This window comes from Patagioenas fasciata, chromosome 31 (genome assembly GCF_037038585.1).
Source record: "Patagioenas fasciata isolate bPatFas1 chromosome 31, bPatFas1.hap1, whole genome shotgun sequence".
Taxonomy (NCBI): domain Eukaryota; kingdom Metazoa; phylum Chordata; class Aves; order Columbiformes; family Columbidae; genus Patagioenas; species Patagioenas fasciata.
In genome coordinates, this window is record NC_092550.1 from 3,180,737 (window position 1) to 3,197,164 (window position 16,428).

Genomic DNA, 16,428 nt, shown 5'->3' on the forward strand with positions numbered 1-16,428 from the left:
TGGCCCTGGGTGACACGGGGGGTGGAGTAGGGGACACGGGGGGTGGCCCTGGGTGACACAGGGGGTGGCTTAGGGGACACGGGGGGTGGCCCTGGGGGACACAGGGATTGGATCAGGGGACACAGGGGTGGCCGGGGGTGACACAGGGGGTGGCTCGGGGGACACGGGGATTGGATCAGGGGACGCAGAGGGTGGCCCTGGGGACACGGGGATTGGCTCAGGTGACACAGGGGGTGGTTCAGGGGACACAGGGGTGGCCCTGGGTGACACAGGGGTGGCTCAAGGGACACAGGAGGTGGATGTATTGACCGGACCTTCATGGCCACCTTGACCGAACCACCAAGAACGTGTTGATCAGACCTTCATGGTCACCTTGACCCAACCACCATGAACATGTTGACCAGATCTTCATGGTCACCTTGGCCAAACCACCATGAACATGTTGACCAGACCTTCACGGTCACCTTGACCAAACCACCATGAACACATTGACCAGACCTTCATGGTCACCTTGACCAAGCCACCATGAACATGTTGACCAGACCTTCATGGTCACCTTGACCAAGCCACCATGAACATGTTGACCAGACCTTCATGGTCACCGTGACCAAGTCACCAAGAACATGTTGACCAGACCTTCATGGTCACCTTGACCAAACCACCAAGAACATGTTGACCAGACCTCCATGAATGTGTTGACCAAAGCATCACGAACACATTGTCCACACCTTCATGGTCACCTTGACCAAACCACCATGAACACATTGACCAGACCCTCATGGTCACCTTGACCCAACCACCATGAACACATTGACCAGACCCTCATGGTCACCTTGACCAAACCACCATGAACATGTTGACCCGATCTCCCTGAATGTGTTGACCAGAGCAGACCTTGGGGCCAACAGGTCTGTCTCATCATGGTCTACCCAATGGTGGGGTCATTGGCCCAAGGTGGGGCCAACAAGTCGAACTCATGGTGGTCCAACCCATGGTGGGATCAACAGATCTACCTGCAGTAGGGTTGGGTCTACTGCAATGGGGCCAAGAGGTCTACGTCATGGTGGGGCCAACAGATCTCTCTCATCGTGGTCCACCCAATGGTGGGGTCATTGGCTCAAGTTGGAGCCAACAGGTCTCTCTCATCATGATCTACCCAATGGTGGGGCCATTGACCCAAGGTAAGGCCAACAGGTCTGTCTCACCATGGTCTACCATAGAGTGGGGTCATTGGCCCAAGGTGGGATCAACAAGTCTGTCTCATCATGGTCTACCCTATGGTGGGGCCATTGACCCAACATGGGGCCAACAGGTCTGTCTCATCATGGTCTACCATAGGGTGGGGTTATTGGCCCAAGGTGGGATCAACAAGTCTGTCTCATCATGGTCTACCCAATGGCGGGACCATTGGCCCAAGGTGGGGCCAACAGGTCTAACTCATGGTGGTCCAACCCATGGTGGGATCACCAGATCTACCTGCAGTAGGGTTGGGTCTACTGCAATGGGGCCAAGAGGTCTACGTCATGGTGGGGCCAACAGATCTCTCTCATCGTGGTCCACCCAATGACGGGGCCATTGGCCCAAGATGGGGTCAACAGGTCTCTCTCATCATGATCTACCCAATGGTGGGGCCATTGGCCCAAGGTGGGGCCAACAGGTCTCTCTCATCGTGGTCTACCCTATGGTGGGGTCATTGGCCCAAGGTGGGGCCAACAGGTCTCTCTCATCGTGGTCTACCCTATGGTGGGGTCACCGGCCCAAGATGGGGCCAACAGGTCTAACTCATGGTGGTCCAACCCATGGTGGGATCAACAGATCTACCTGCAGTAGGGTCAACTGGTTCACCCCATGACCAATGGGTCTCCCCATGGTGGAGTCCACAGGTCAGTACCCTGATGAGGCCCAATTAGTGGGGTCAAGAGGTCCACCCCAAAGACTGAGCTGGGTCCTCTCCTGCCCCTCCGAGACCTGGGGCGCCCCCGACCCACTGAAGCCACGGTGAAAAGCCACCTTTTATTCACCAACATCTCAACGGGGCCCCATGGCCAAGTCCCATCCCCGCCCCAGCGCTCGGACCGGCCGGCTCTGGGGACCTTCATGGGGGACGAGGAGGAGCTGGGGGTCCCGTCCCACGGCCGTAGGGGTGGGGACAGGGGGGTCACTTCCGTCTCATGGTGTCCTGGATCCACTGGGTGTACTTGCAGAGGTTGACGTAGACGCCGGGTTTCTTGGGGTCCCCGCAAACACCCGGACCCCAGGACACGATGCCCTGGAGCCGCCCGTCGCACATGAGGGGTCCCCCGGAGTCCCCCTGATGAGGCAAGAGGGGCGACGTCTTGGGGGGGTCACCCCGAAGAGTCGCCCCAAATTTGGGGCCGTTCCAGGGCTTTGGTGGCATCTCCACCCGCAAAATTCCCCTCCACGAGTGACACCCGCCCCACGCACCCGAAATTTGTGGGTGCTGAATTGTCCCCGTTGTCAACCCAAAACCGCGAGGTGACCAAGGACCCACCTGGCAGGAGTCGGCGCGGTTGCTGGACTCCCCGGCGCACACCATGTTGGGCGTGATGGAGCCGGGGTAGATGCGCCGGCACTGCTCCTCGGGGACCACGGTGACCTTGGCGCAGTGGAGGTCCTCGGGGAAGTTGACTGGGGGACAAGAGAATAGGAGGGTCACCCAGAGCAGGGACAGACCCACCCTGGACCCACCTTGGAGCTCTGGACCCACCATGGACACAAGGACCCATCTTGGACCCGCCATGGACACATGGACCCACCTTGAAGCCCTGAACCCACCACGGACACAAGGACCCATCTTGGACCCACCTTGAAGCCCTGAACCCACCACGGACACAAGGACCCATCTTGGACCCACCATGGACACATGGACCCACCATGGACCCACGGACCCACCTTGGACCCACCATGGACACATGGACCCACCATGGACCCACGGACCCATCTTGGACCCACCATGGACACATGGACCCACCTTGAAGCCCTGAACCCACCACGGACACAAGGACCCATCTTGGACCCACCATGGACACATGGACCCACCTTGGACACATGGACCCACCTTGAAGCCACCATGGACACATGGAACCCACCTCGGAGCCCTAGACCCACCTTGGAGCCCTGGACCCACCATGGACACATGGACCCACATTGAAGCCACCATGGACACATGGAACCCACCTTGGAGCCCTGGACCCACCATGGACCCACGGACCCACCTTGGACCCACCATGGACACATGGACCCACCTTGAAGCCACCATGGACACATGGAACCCACCTTGGAGCCCTGGACCCACCTTGGAACCCTGGACCCACCAAGAACACACGGACCCACCTTGGACCCACCATGAACACATGGACCCACCTTGAAGCCCTGAACCCACCACGGACACAAGGACCCATTTTGGACCCACCATGGACACATGGACCCACCTTGAAGCCACCATGGACACATGAACCCACCTTGGACCCACCATGGGCACATGGACCCACCTTGGACCCACCATGGACACATGGAACCCACCTTGGAGCCCTGGACCCACCTTGGAACCCTGGACCCACCTTGGAACCCTGGACCCACCTTGGACCCACCTTGGACCCACCTTGAAGCCACCATGGACACATGAAACCCACCTTGGAGCCCTGGACCCACCTTGGAGCCACCATGGACACATGGAACCCACCTTGGAGCCCTGGACCCACCATGGACCCACCATGGACACATGGACCTACCTTGGAACCCTGGACCCACCTTGGACTCACCATGGACACACGGACCCACCATGGACACACGGACCCACCTCGGACACATGGACCCATCTCGGAATCCTGGACCCGCCATGGACACAGGGACCCACCTTGGACACAGGGACCCACCTTGGACCCACCTTGGAGCCCTGGACCCATCTTGGAGTCCTGGACCTACCTTGGAGTCCTGGACCCACCTTGGTGCCCTGCACCCACCTTGGACCCATGATGGAGCTCTGCACCCACCTTGGAACCCAGGATCCACCTTGGATACATGGACCCACCTCCAACCCCCGGACCCACCAGGGACACATGGACCCACTTTGGACACATGGATCCATCTTGGAGCCCTGGACCCACCTTGGAACCTGGGACCCACCTTGGACACACGGACCCATCTTCAAGCCCTGGAGCCATCACGGACATATGGACCCACCATGGACACATGGACCCACTTTGGAGCCTTGGACATACCTTGGACACATGGAACCCACCACAGACATATGGGACCCACCTTGGACCCACCATGGACACATGGAACCCACCTTGGAAGCTGAGACCCACCTTGGACACATGGACCCACCTTGGACCCCTGGACCCTCTTTGGAGCCCAGGACCCACCTGAGAGCCCTGGACTCTCCAGGGACACATGGACCCACCTCAGACCCATGGAACCCACCATGGAGACCTGGACCCATCTTTGAGTATTGGACCCCCCTTGGACACATGGACCCACCCTGGACCCACCTTGCAACCTGGGACCCACCTTGGACACATGGAACCCACCATAGATACATGGACCCATCTTTGAGTACTGGACCTACCTTGGACACATGGACCCACCCTGGACCCATCTTGCAACCTGGGACCCACCTTGGACACATGGAACCCACCATAGATACATGGACCCATCTTTGAATATTGGACCCACCTTGGACACATGGACCCACCTTGGAGACATGGAACCCAACATAGATACATGAACCCATCTTTGAGTATTGGACCCACCTTGGACACATGGACCCAACATAGAGCCCTGGACCCACCATGGACACATGGAACCCACCCTGGAGCCCTGGACCCATCATGGAGCCCTGGACCCACCATGGACACATGGAACCCACCCTGGAGCCCTGGACCCATCATGGACACATGGAACCCACCCTGGAGCCATGGACCCACCCTGGAGCCCTGGACCCACCATGGACACATGGAACCCACCCTGGAGCCCTGGACCCACCTTGGAACCCAGGACCCACCTTGGAACCCGGGACCCACCCTGGAGCCCTGGACCCATCTTGAAGCCCTGGACCTATCATGGAGCCCTGGACCCACCATGGACACATGGAACCCACCCTGGAACTCAGGACCCACCTTGGAACCCAGGACCCACCTTGGAACCCGGGACCCACCTTGGAACCTGGGACCCACCCTGGAGCCCTGGACCCACCTTGGAACCCAGGACCCACCTTGGAACCCGGGACCCACCTTGGAACCCGGGACCCACCTTGGAACCTGGGACCCACCTTGGACCCCTGGAGCTCATCCCTACTCTTGGTGGCCCCAAGGAGGAGCAACCAAGGAGGAGCAACCAAGGAGGAGCAACCAAGAGTCCCCGGCGCCATCACCGGCGGAGGGGACCCAACCATAGGGGTGACCAGATCCGGTACCTTCGGGGCTGGTGGTGGATCCCCATCCCGAGATCTGGCAGACGCTGCCTGGCGCTGGGCACTCGGTGGCCAACGGCAACGGCTCCACGCGCTTGGTGACACGGATGGGCAGGAGGAGCTTGACCAGCATGAGGTCGCCGTCCTTGGTGGCCGCGTCGTAGCGCGGGTAGGTGACCACCTTGGCCGAGCGCCGCCACTGCTCCGTGGTCCCCCCGTCCGCCCGGCGCTGCCCGCCCAACCGCACGCTCAGGACGCTGTGGGTGACAACAGAAGGTCCGTGATGGCCATGGGGACCACGAGAAGAAGCCACACCCAAAGCCACCAGCACCAAAAGTGGAGACTAGCGCAGGAGAAGACCCAACAATGAGTAGAATTGGGGTTACACGGAGGAAAGCTGAAGCCCCCCGAGATGCCACCAAGCCGCCCCATCTCCTCCAGGTGCCACCGGGTGACAGGTGGGTGGTTGAGCCCAGCGAAGCCACCGCGGTCCCCGCGTACCCCGGGATGTGGCAATGGGCGGCCGTCAGGACCCAGTTGCGGGCCACCAGGGTCCCACCGCAGATGAACTTGTCCCCTTGGAAGAGGGCGGCCTGCCAGGGCAGCTCGCACGATGTCCCCTCGATCACCCACAGCACGGAGCGGGAGGCTGTGGGGACAAAGGGACACGGGGTGGGCACCTTGGGGAACCCCAAACGCTTCTCATGGACCTCCTGGAACCCACAGAACCTTCAACTGGACCTTCCCGAGACACCAAAGTTCTTCACCAGGTCCCTCAAGATACCCCAGAAACCCCTTGGAGATGCCTCCAGACCTTCTACTGAACCCCAAAACCTTCTCATGGACCCACCTGAAACCCACAGAACCTTCACCCGGACCTTCCCGAGACACCAAAGTTCTTCACCAGGTCCCCCAAAATACCCCAAAACCACCCCAAAAACCCCTTGGAGATGCCTCCAGACCTTCTCCTGAACCTCCAAACCCACCTGAAACTCCCATAACCTTCACCTGGACTCTCCTGGAACCACCAAAATCTTCTCCTGGACCTTCCCGAGACACCAAAGTTCTTCACCAGGTCCCTCAAGATACCCCAGAAACCCCTTGGAGATGCCTCCAGACCTTCTCCTGAACCCACAGAACCTTCAACTGGACCTTCCTGAGACACCAAAGTTCTTCACCAGGTCCCTCAAGATACCCCAAAACCACCACAAGAACCCCTTGGAGATGCCTCTAGATCTTCTACCGAACCTCCAAACCACCTTGGAAACCTCAAAACCTTCTCCTGGACCTTCCCAAGACACCAAAGTTCTTCACCAGGTCCCTCAAGATACACCAGAAACCCCTTGGAGATGCCTCCAGACCTTCTACTGAACCCCAAAACCTTCTCATGGACCCACCTGAAACCCACAGAACCTTCACCCGGACCTTCCCGAGACACCAAAGTTCTTCACCAGGTCCCCCAAAATACCCCAAAACCACCCCAAAAACCCCTTGGAGATGCCTCCAGACCTTCTCCTGAACCTCCAAACCCACCTGAAACTCCCATAACCTTCACCTGGACTCTCCTGGAACCACCAAAATCTTCTCCTGGACCTTCCCGAGACACCAAAGTTCTTCACCAGGTCCCTCAAGATACCCCAGAAACCCCTTGGAGATGCCTCCAGACCTTCTCCTGAACCCACAGAACCTTCAACTGGACCTTCCTGAGACACCAAAGTTCTTCACCAGGTCCCTCAAGATACCCCAAAACCACCACAAGAACCCCTTGGAGATGCCTCTAGATCTTCTACCGAACCTCCAAACCACCTTGGAAACCTCAAAACCTTCTCCTGGACCTTCCCGAGACACCAAGGTTCTTCACCAGGTCCCTCAAGATACACCAGAAACCCCTTGGAGATGCCTCCAGACCTTCTACTGAACCCCAAAACCTTCTCATGGACCCACCTGAAACCCACAGAACCTTCACCCGGACCTTCCCGAGACACCAAAGTTCTTCACCAGGTCCCCCAAAATACCCCAAAACCACCCCAAAGACCCCTTGGAGATGCCTCCAGACCTTCTCCTGAACCTCCAAACCCACCTGAAACTCCCATAACCTTCACCTGGACTCTCCTGGAACCACCAAAATCTTCTCCTGGACCTTCCTGAGACACCAAAATTCTTCACCAGGTCCCTCAAGATACCCCAGAAACCCCTTGGAGATGCCTCCAGACCTTCTACTGAACCTCCAAACCACCTTGGGGAACCCCAAAACCTTCTCCTGGACCCACATGAAACCCACAAAACCTTCTCCTAGACCCTCCTGAGACCCCAAAACTTGTCTCTTAGACCCCCCCTCCAAAAAACACGGCCACCCATAGATCTCCATAACACCCCCAAAACCCTTTGGAGATGCCTCCAGACCTTCTCCCCAACCCCCAAACCATGGAGGAGACCCAAAGTTGGATGTGGGTCACCTAAGGTTGAGCTGGTAACCCATGGGTGGACTTGGGAGCTCTGGGGTGGACTTGGGGGTCCATGGGTGGACATGGGAGCTCTGGGGTGGACTTGGGGGCCCATAGGTGGACATGGGACCCCTGGGGAAGACTTGGGAGCCTTATGAGGGGTCAATGTGGGGGTCCCAATGTGGGGGTCCCATGGGTGGACATGGGAGCTGTGGGATGGACTTGGGGTTCCCATGGGTGGACATGGGAGCTCTGGGGTGGACTTGGGGGCCCCATGGGTGGACATGGGAGCTCTGGGGTGGACTTGGAACCCTTTTGGGTGGTACAAGTGGGGGTCCCAATGTCGAGGTCCAATGGGTGGACATGGGAGCTCTGGGGTGGACTTGGGGGCCCCATGGGTGGACATGGGAGCTCTGGGGTGGACTTGGGGGTCCATGGGTGGACATGGGAGCTCTGGGGTGGACTTGGGGGTCCATGGGTGGACATGGGAGCTCTGGGGTGGACTTGGGGGTCCCACGGGTGGACATGGGAGCTCTAGGGGTGGACTTGGGGGTCCATGGGTGGACATGGGAGCTCTGGGGTGGACTTGGGGTCCCATGGGTGGACATGGGAGCTCTGGGGTGGACTTGGGGGTCCATGGGTGGACATGGGAGCTCTGGGGTGGACTTGGGACCTTTTTGAGGGGTCAATGTGGGGGTCCCAATATGGGGGTCCCATGGGTGGACATGGGAGCTCTGGGGTGGACTTGGGGGCCCATGGGTGGACATGGGAGCTCTGGGGTGGACTTGGGGTCCCATGGGTGGACATGGGAGCTCTGGGGTGGACTTGGGGTCCATGGGTGGACATGGGAGCTCTGGGGTGGACTTGGGGGCCCATGGGTGGACATGGGAGCTCTAGGGGTGGACTTGGGGGTCCATGGGTGGACTTGGGAGCTCTGGGGTGGACTTGGGGGTCCATGGGTGGACATGGGAGCTCTGGGGTGGACTTGGGGGCCCATGGGTGGACATGGGAGCTCTGGGGTGGACTTGGGGGTCCATGGGTGGACATGGGAGCTCTGGGGTGGACTTGGGGGTCCATGGGTGGACTTGGGAGCTCTGGGGTGGACTTGGGGGCCCATAGGTGGACATGGGACCCCTGGGGAAGACTTGGGAGCCTTATGAGGGGTCAATGTGGGGGTCCCAATATGGGGGTCCCATGGGTGGACATGGGAGCTGTGGGGTGGACTTGGGGGTCCATGGGTGGACATGGGAGCTCTGGGTGGACTTGGGGGCCCATGGGCGGACATGGGAGCTCTGGGGGGGACTTGGGGGCCCCATGGGTGGACATGGGAGCTCTGGGGTGGACTTGGGGGCCCATAGGTGGACATGGGACCCTTGGGGAAGACTTGGGAGCCTTATGAGGGGTCAATGTGGGGGTCCCAATGTGGGGGTCCCAATGTGGGGGTCCCATGGTTGGACATGGGAGCTGTGGGATGGACTTGGGGGTCCATGGGTGGACATGGGAGCTCTGGGGTGGACTTGGGGTCCCATGGGTGGACATGGGAGCTCTGGGGGGGACTTGGGGGTCCCATGGGTGGACTTGGGGGTCCCACGGGTGGACTTGGGGGTCCCGGGAGCTCTCGTACCTGCGGGTACCAGCGCCAGGAGCATCAGCCCGAGGACCTTCATGGCAGGACCTGTGGGGAGATGGGGGGGACGTGGGGACAGGAAAAGGGGGGGAAGGGGGAGAGGAAAAGGGGGGGAAGGGGAGAGGAAAAGAGGGGAGAGAGAATGGGAAAGGGGAAAGGAAATGGGGGGAAGAAAAAGGGGGGAAGGAAAAGGGGGGAGAGGAAAAGGGGGGAAGGAAAAGGGGGGAAGGAAAAGGGGGGAAGGAAAAGGGGGAAGGAAAAGGGGGAAGGAAAAGGGGGGAAGGAAAAGGGGGGAAGGAAAAGGGGGGAGAGGAAAAGGGGGGAGAGGAAAAGGGGGGAAGGAAAAGGGGGGAAGGAAAGGGGGGGGAAGGAAAGGGGGGGAAGGAAAGGGGGGGAAGGAAAGGGGGGGAAGGAAAGGGGGGGAAGGAAAGGGGGGGCAGGAAGAGGGGGAAGGAAGAGGGGGAAGGAAATGGGGGGAAGGAAATGGGGGAAGGAAAAGGGGGGGAAGGAAAGGGGGGGAAGGAAAGGGGGGGAAGGAAAGGGGGGGAAGGAAAGGGGGGGAAGGAAATGGGGGGAAGGAAATGGGGGAAGGAAAAGGGGGGAAGGAAAAGGGGGGAAGGAAAAGGGGGGAAGGAAGAGGGGGGCAGGAAGAGGGGGGAAGGAAGAGGGGGAAGGAAGAGGGGGAAGGAAGAGGGGGAAGGAAGAGGGGGAAGGAAGGATGGGAAATGGGAAGAAAAGATGAAAAAAGAGAGAAATGGGGGAAGGGAAAGGGGAGGAAAAGATGAGAAAAAGAAGGAAAAAGGGGGATGGGAAAGAGGAAGACGAGACTAAAAAAGGGGGAAAAGGGGGAAAGAAGGACAGGAAAGGGGGAAGAAAAGACAAAGAAAGGGGAAAAAGGAGGACGAGAAAGGGGAAGAAAATACATAAAAAATAGGGAAAAGGGAGAATGGGAAAGGGGAAGAAAATATGAGGAAAAGAGGGAAAAAGGGGAAGGGAAAGAGGAAGAAAAGATGAGGAAAGAAGGAAAAGAGAGGATGGAAAAGGGGAAGAAAAGATGAAAAAGGAAGGAAAAGGGGGAAGGGAAAGGGGGAAGAGAAAGGGGAAGAAAATAGATTAGAAATAGGGAAAAGGGAGAATAGGAAAGAGGAAGAAAAGATGAGGAAAAGAGGGAAAAGGGGAGAAAAGACAAAAAAAGAAGGAAAAAGGGGGAGGGAAGACGGAAAAGGGGAAGAAAAGATGAGAAAAGGGAAAAGGGAGAATGGAAAAGAGGAAGAAAAGACAAAAAAGGGAAAAGGGGAAGGGAAAGAGGAAGAAAAGATAAAAGAAGAAGGAAAGGAGGGAAGGAAAGAGGAAGAAAAGATGAAAAAAGAGGGGAAAGGGGGAGAAAAGAAAGAAGGAAAAGGGGAAGGGAAAAGGGAAGAAAATATGAGGAAAAGAGGGGAAAAGGAGGATGAGAAAGAGGAAGAAAAGAGGAGAAAAGAAGGAAAAAGGAGAACGGGAAAGGGGAAGAAAAGACACAAAAAGAGGGAAAAGGGAGGATGGGAAAGAGGAAGAAAAGATGTAAAAAATAGGGAAAAGGGGGAGAAAAGGCAAAAAAAGAAGGAAAGGGGGGGAAGGGGGGATGGGAAAGGGGAAGAAGAGACAAAGAAAGAGGGAAATGGGGTAAGGGAAAGGGGAAGAAAATATGAGGAAAAGAGGGGAAAAGGAGGATGAGAAAGAGGAAGAAAATACACAAAAAGAGAAGGAAAAAGAAGAATGGGAAAGGGGAAGAAAAGACACAAAAAGGAAGGAAAAGGGGAAGAAAATATGAGGAAAAGAGGGAAAAAGGAGGAAGAAAAGATGGGAAAAGAAGGAAAAAGGAGAAGGGGAAAGGGGAAGAAAAGACACAAAAAGGAAGGAAAAGGGGAAGAAAATATGAGGAAAAGAGGGAAAAAGGAGGAAGAAAAGATGGGAAAAGAAGGAAAAAGGAGAAGGGGAAAGGGGAAGAAAAGACACAAAAAGGAAGGAAAAGGGGAAGAAAATATGAGGAAAAGAGGGAAAAAGGAGGAAGAAAAGATGGGAAAAGAAGGAAAAAGGAGAAGGGGAAAGGGGAAGAAAAGACACAAAAAGGAAGGAAAAGGGGAAGAAAATATGAGGAAAAGAGGGAAAAAGGAGGAAGAAAAGATGGGAAAAGAAGGAAAAAGGAGAAGGGGAAAGGGGAAGAAAAGACACAAAAAGGAAGGAAAAGGGGAAGAAAATATGAGGAAAAGAGGGAAAAAGGAGGAAGAAAAGATGGGAAAAGAAGGAAAAAGGAGAAGGGGAAAGGGGAAGAAAAGACACGAAAAGGAAGGAAAAGGGGGGGAAGCGAAAGAGGAAGAAAAGACCCAAAAAAAGAAGGAAAAAGGGGGGAAGGGAGGACGGGAAAGAGGAAGAAAAGACCCCAAAACAAAGAAGGAAAAGGCGGAGGGGGGGGGAAGGAAGGACGGGAAAGGGGAAAAACCGGGATGGGAGGAGAGGACACGCAAGGACACGCAAGGAAGGACACGCGAGGACACAACAAGCGCGCGGGGGAGGGGAAGCACCCAACCCCCACCCCGTGGACCCCCCCACCCCCACCCCCACCCAACCCCCAGCCCGTGTCTCCGTACCGGGGGAGGGGCGCGGGCGAGCTGCGGCGCGGGTGCGGGCGCGTCTGGGCCCGGCCGGTCCCGCCGGGTTTTTATCCGGGGGCAGAGGAGGAAACGCGGAACGTGTCCCTCCGCCCGCGCCGAACGGAACCTTCCGCCCCACGGGGACCGGGACGGGGCGCCGCGGGGGGGAAACGGAGCCTTGGAGGACGTCGGGGGGGTCTTCGGGGGGTTCGACACCAAACGTGGCTCCTTGGTGGGTCTAGAACGTGGGAGGACATCAGGAGCCCAAATGTGGCTCTTGGGGGGTCTAGAACATGGGAGGACACCAGGAGCCCAAATGTGGCTTCTTGGGGGGTCTAGAACATGGGAAGACATCTGGACCCCAAAACGTGGCTTCTTGGTGGGTCTAGAACATGGGAAGACATCTGGACCCCAAAACGTGGCTCCTTGGGGGGTCTAGAACATGGGAGAATGTTGCGGGTGTCTTCAGAGGGTTCAACGCCAAATGTGGCTCCTTGGTGGGTCTAGAACGTGGGAGGACATCAGGAGCCCAAATGTGGCTCTTGGGGGGTCTAGAACATGGGAGGAAACCAGGACCCAAACGTGGCTCCTTGGTGGGTCTAGAACATGGGAGGACATCAGGACCCCAAATGTGGCTCTTGGGGGGTCTAGAACATGGGAGAACATTGCGGGCGTCTTCAGAGGGTTCAACGCCAAATGTGGCTCCTTGGTGGGTCTAGAACGTGGGAGGACATCAGGAGCCCAAATGTGGCTCTTGGGGGGTCTAGAACATGGGAGGACATCAGGAGCCCAAATGTGGCTTCTTGGGGGGTCTAGAACATGGGAAGACATCTGGACCCCAAAACGTGGCTCCTTGGGGGGTCTAGAACATGGGAGAACATTATGGGCGTCTTCAGGAGGTTCGACCCCAAATGTGGCTCCTTGGTGGGTCTAGAACGTGGGAGGACATCAGGACCCCAAATGTGGCTCTTGGGGGGTCTAGAACATGGGAGGAAACCAGGACCCAAACGTGGCTCCTTGGTGGGTCTAGAACATGGGAGGACATCAGGACCCCAAAACATGGTTCCTTGGTGGATCTAGAACATGGGAGGACATCAGGACCCCAAACGTGGTTTCTTGGGGGGTCTAGAACATGGGAGAACGTTGCGGGCGTCTTCAGAGGGTTCAACGCCAAATGTGGCTCCTTGGTGGGTCTAGAACGTGGGAGGACATCAGGAGCCCAAATGTGGCTTCTTGGGGGGTCTAGAACATGGGAGGACATCAGGACCCCAAATGTGGCTTCTTGGGGGGTCTAGAACGTGGGAGGACATCAGGAGCCCAAATGTGGCTCTTGGGGGGTCTAGAACATGGGAGAACGTTGCGGGCGTCTTCAGAGGGTTCAACGCCAAATGTGGCTCCTTGGTGGGTCTAGAACGTGGGAGGACATCAGGACCCCAAATGTGGCTCTTGGGGGGTCTAGAACATGGGAGGAAATCAGGACCCAAACGTGGCTCCTTGGTGGGTCTAGAACGTGGGAGGACATCAGGACCCCAAAACATGGTTCCTTGGTGGATCTAGAACATGGGAGGACATCAGGAGCCCAAATGTGGCTCTTGGGGGGTCTAGAACATGGGAAGACATCAGGACCCCAAACGTGGTTTCTTGGGGGGTCTAGAACATGGGAGGACATCAGGACCCCAAATGTGGCTCCTTGGTGGGTCTAGAACATGGGAGGACATCAGGACACATCTCCAGTTGGGTCAACCACAAACATGGATCCTTGGTGGGTCCAGAATATGGGAGAACATCAGGGGTGGTTTCAGGGGGTTCAACCCCAAACGTGGCTCCTTGGTGGGTCTAGAACATGGGAGAACATTGGGGGTGTCTTCAGGGGGTTCAACCCCAAATGTGGCTCCTCGGTGGGTCTAGAACATGGGAGGACATCAGGACCCCAAACGTGGCTCCTTGGTGGGTCTAGAACATGGGAAGACATCAGGACCCCAAACGTGGTTTCTTGGGGGGTCTAGAACATGGGAGGACATCAGGACCCCAAACGTGGCTCCTTGGTGGGTCTAGAACATGGGAGGACATCAGGACACATCTCCAGTTGGGTCAACCACAAACATGGATCCTTGGTGCGTCTAGAACGTGGGAGAACATTGGGGGTGTCTTCAGGGGGTTCAACCCCAAATGTGGCTCCTCGGTGGGTCTAGAACATAGGAGGACATCAGGACCCCAAAACATGGCTCCTTGGTGGGTCTAGAACATGGGAGGACATCAGGACCCCAAATGTGGCTTCTTGGGGGGTCTAGAACATGGCAGGACATCAGGACCCAAACGTGGCTCCTTGGTGGGTCTAGAACATGGGAGAACATCGGGGGCGTCTTCGGGGGGTTCTACCCCAAACGTGGCTCCTTGGTGGGTCTAGAACATGGGAAGACATCTGGACCCCAAAACATGGATCCTTGGTGGGTCTAGAACATGGGAGGACATCAGGACCCCAAATGTGGCTCCTTGGTGGGTCTAGAACATGGGAGAACATTGGGGGCATCTTCAGGGGGTTGAACCCAAACGTGGCTCCTGGTGGGTACAAGAAGATTCAGATGATGATGGTTGAGGGGACCCCAGTTCCTCCCAGTTGCTCCCAGTTCAACCCCTGTGGAGCCTCCAGTACAGAACATGACCCCACAGCTCCTCCCAGCTCCTCCCAGTTCAACCCAGTTCACCCCTGTGGATCCCCCAGTAGAGAAGATGCCCCCACAGCTCCTCCCCGTTGCTCCCAGTTCCCCCCAGTTCAACCCAGTTCAACCCTGTGGAACCTCCAGTACAGAAGATGCCTCCACATCTCCTCCCAGTTCAACCCAGTTCAACCCAGTTGCTCCCAGTTCACCGTGGTGGAGCCTCCAGCACAGAAGATGCCCCCACATCTCTTCCCAGTTGCTCCCAGTTGCTCCCAGTTGCTCCCAGTTCAACCCAGTTCACCCCTGTGGGGCCTCCCAGTCGTAGCTGCGTCCACACCTCAGATCTCCCAGTTGCTCCCAGTTCAACCCAGTTCGCCCCCTGTGGGGCCTCCAGTACAGAAGATGCCCCCACAGCTCATCCCAGTTCCTCCCAGCTCCTCCCAGTTGCTCCCAGTTCACCCCTGAAGAGCCTCCCAGTAGAAGATGCCCCCACAGTTCCTCCCAGTTCCTCCCAATTGCTCCCAGTTCATCCCAGTTCAACCCCTCTGGAGCCTCCAGTACAGAAGATTCCCCCACATGTCCTTCCAGTTCAACCCAGTTGTTCCCAGTTGCTCCCAGTTCAACCCCTGTGGAGCCTCCAGTACAGAAGACGACCCCACAGCTCCTCCCAGTTCATCCCAGTTCATCCCAGTTCACCCCAGTTCACCCCTTGTGGAACCTCCAGTAGAGAAGATGCCCCCATAGCTCCTCCCAGTTCAATCCAGTTGCTCCCAGTTCACCCCCTGTGGGGCCTCCCAGTCACAGCTCTTCCTACACCTCAGGCCTCCCAGTTGCTCCCAGTGTCTCCCAGTTCAACCCAGTTCACCCCCGTGGGGCCTCCAGTAGAGAAGATGACCACACAGCTCCTCCCAGTTACTCCCAGTTCCTCCCAGTTGCTCCCAGTTCAATTCCTGTGGATCCTCCAGTACACAAGATACCCCCACATCTCCTCCCAGTTGCTCCCAGTTCAACCCAGTTCACCCCATGTAGGGTCTCCCAGTACAAGATGCCCCCACAGCTCTTCCCCATTGCTCCCAGTTCCTCCCAGTTGCTCCCAGTTCAACCCAGTTCACCCCATGTAGGGTCTCCCAGTACAAGATGCCCCCACAGTTCCTCCCAGTTCCTCCCAGTTCCCCCCTTGTGGAACCTCCAGTAGAGAAGATGCCCCCATAGCTCCTCCCACTTACTCCCAGTTCAACCCAGTTCACCCCAGTGGGGCCTCCCAGTGGCGGATGCACCCACACCTCAGGCCTCCCAGTTCCTCCCAGTTCAACCCAGTTCAACCCATGTAGGATCTCCCAGTACAAGCTGCCCCCACAGCTCCTCCCAGTTCCTCCCAGTTCAAACCCAGTTCACCCCATGTAGGGTCTCCCAGTACAAGCTGCCCCAACAGCTCCTCCCCGCTGCTCCCAGTTCAACCCAGTTCAACCCAGTTCACCCCTGTGGGGCCTCCAGTACAGAAGATGACACCACAGCTCCTCCCAGTTGCTCCCAGTTCAACACAGTTGCTCCCAGTTCAACCCCTATGGAGCCTCCAGTACAGAAGATGCCCCCACAGCTCCTCCCAGTTCCTCCCAGTTCCTCCCAGTTGCTC

The 16,428-nt window shown here is 57.3% G+C and overlaps 1 protein-coding gene across 1 annotated transcript; it reads right to left on the reverse strand.

Annotated features, from left to right (window-relative positions):
- Positions 1–1,999: 1,999 nt before the first annotated feature.
- Positions 2,000–12,236, reverse strand: LOC136114371 (kallikrein-8-like). The gene is made up of 6 exons (XM_065859718.2): positions 12,133–12,236; positions 9,503–9,553; positions 5,936–6,083; positions 5,438–5,691; positions 2,513–2,649; positions 2,000–2,311 (listed from the first exon to the last, which is right to left on the reverse strand). Exons 2-6 carry the CDS (start codon positions 9,543–9,545, stop codon positions 2,159–2,161), a joined length of 735 nt encoding a protein of 244 aa, XP_065715790.1. The 5' UTR covers positions 9,546–9,553; positions 12,133–12,236; the 3' UTR covers positions 2,000–2,158.
- Positions 12,237–16,428: the final 4,192 nt, after the last annotated feature.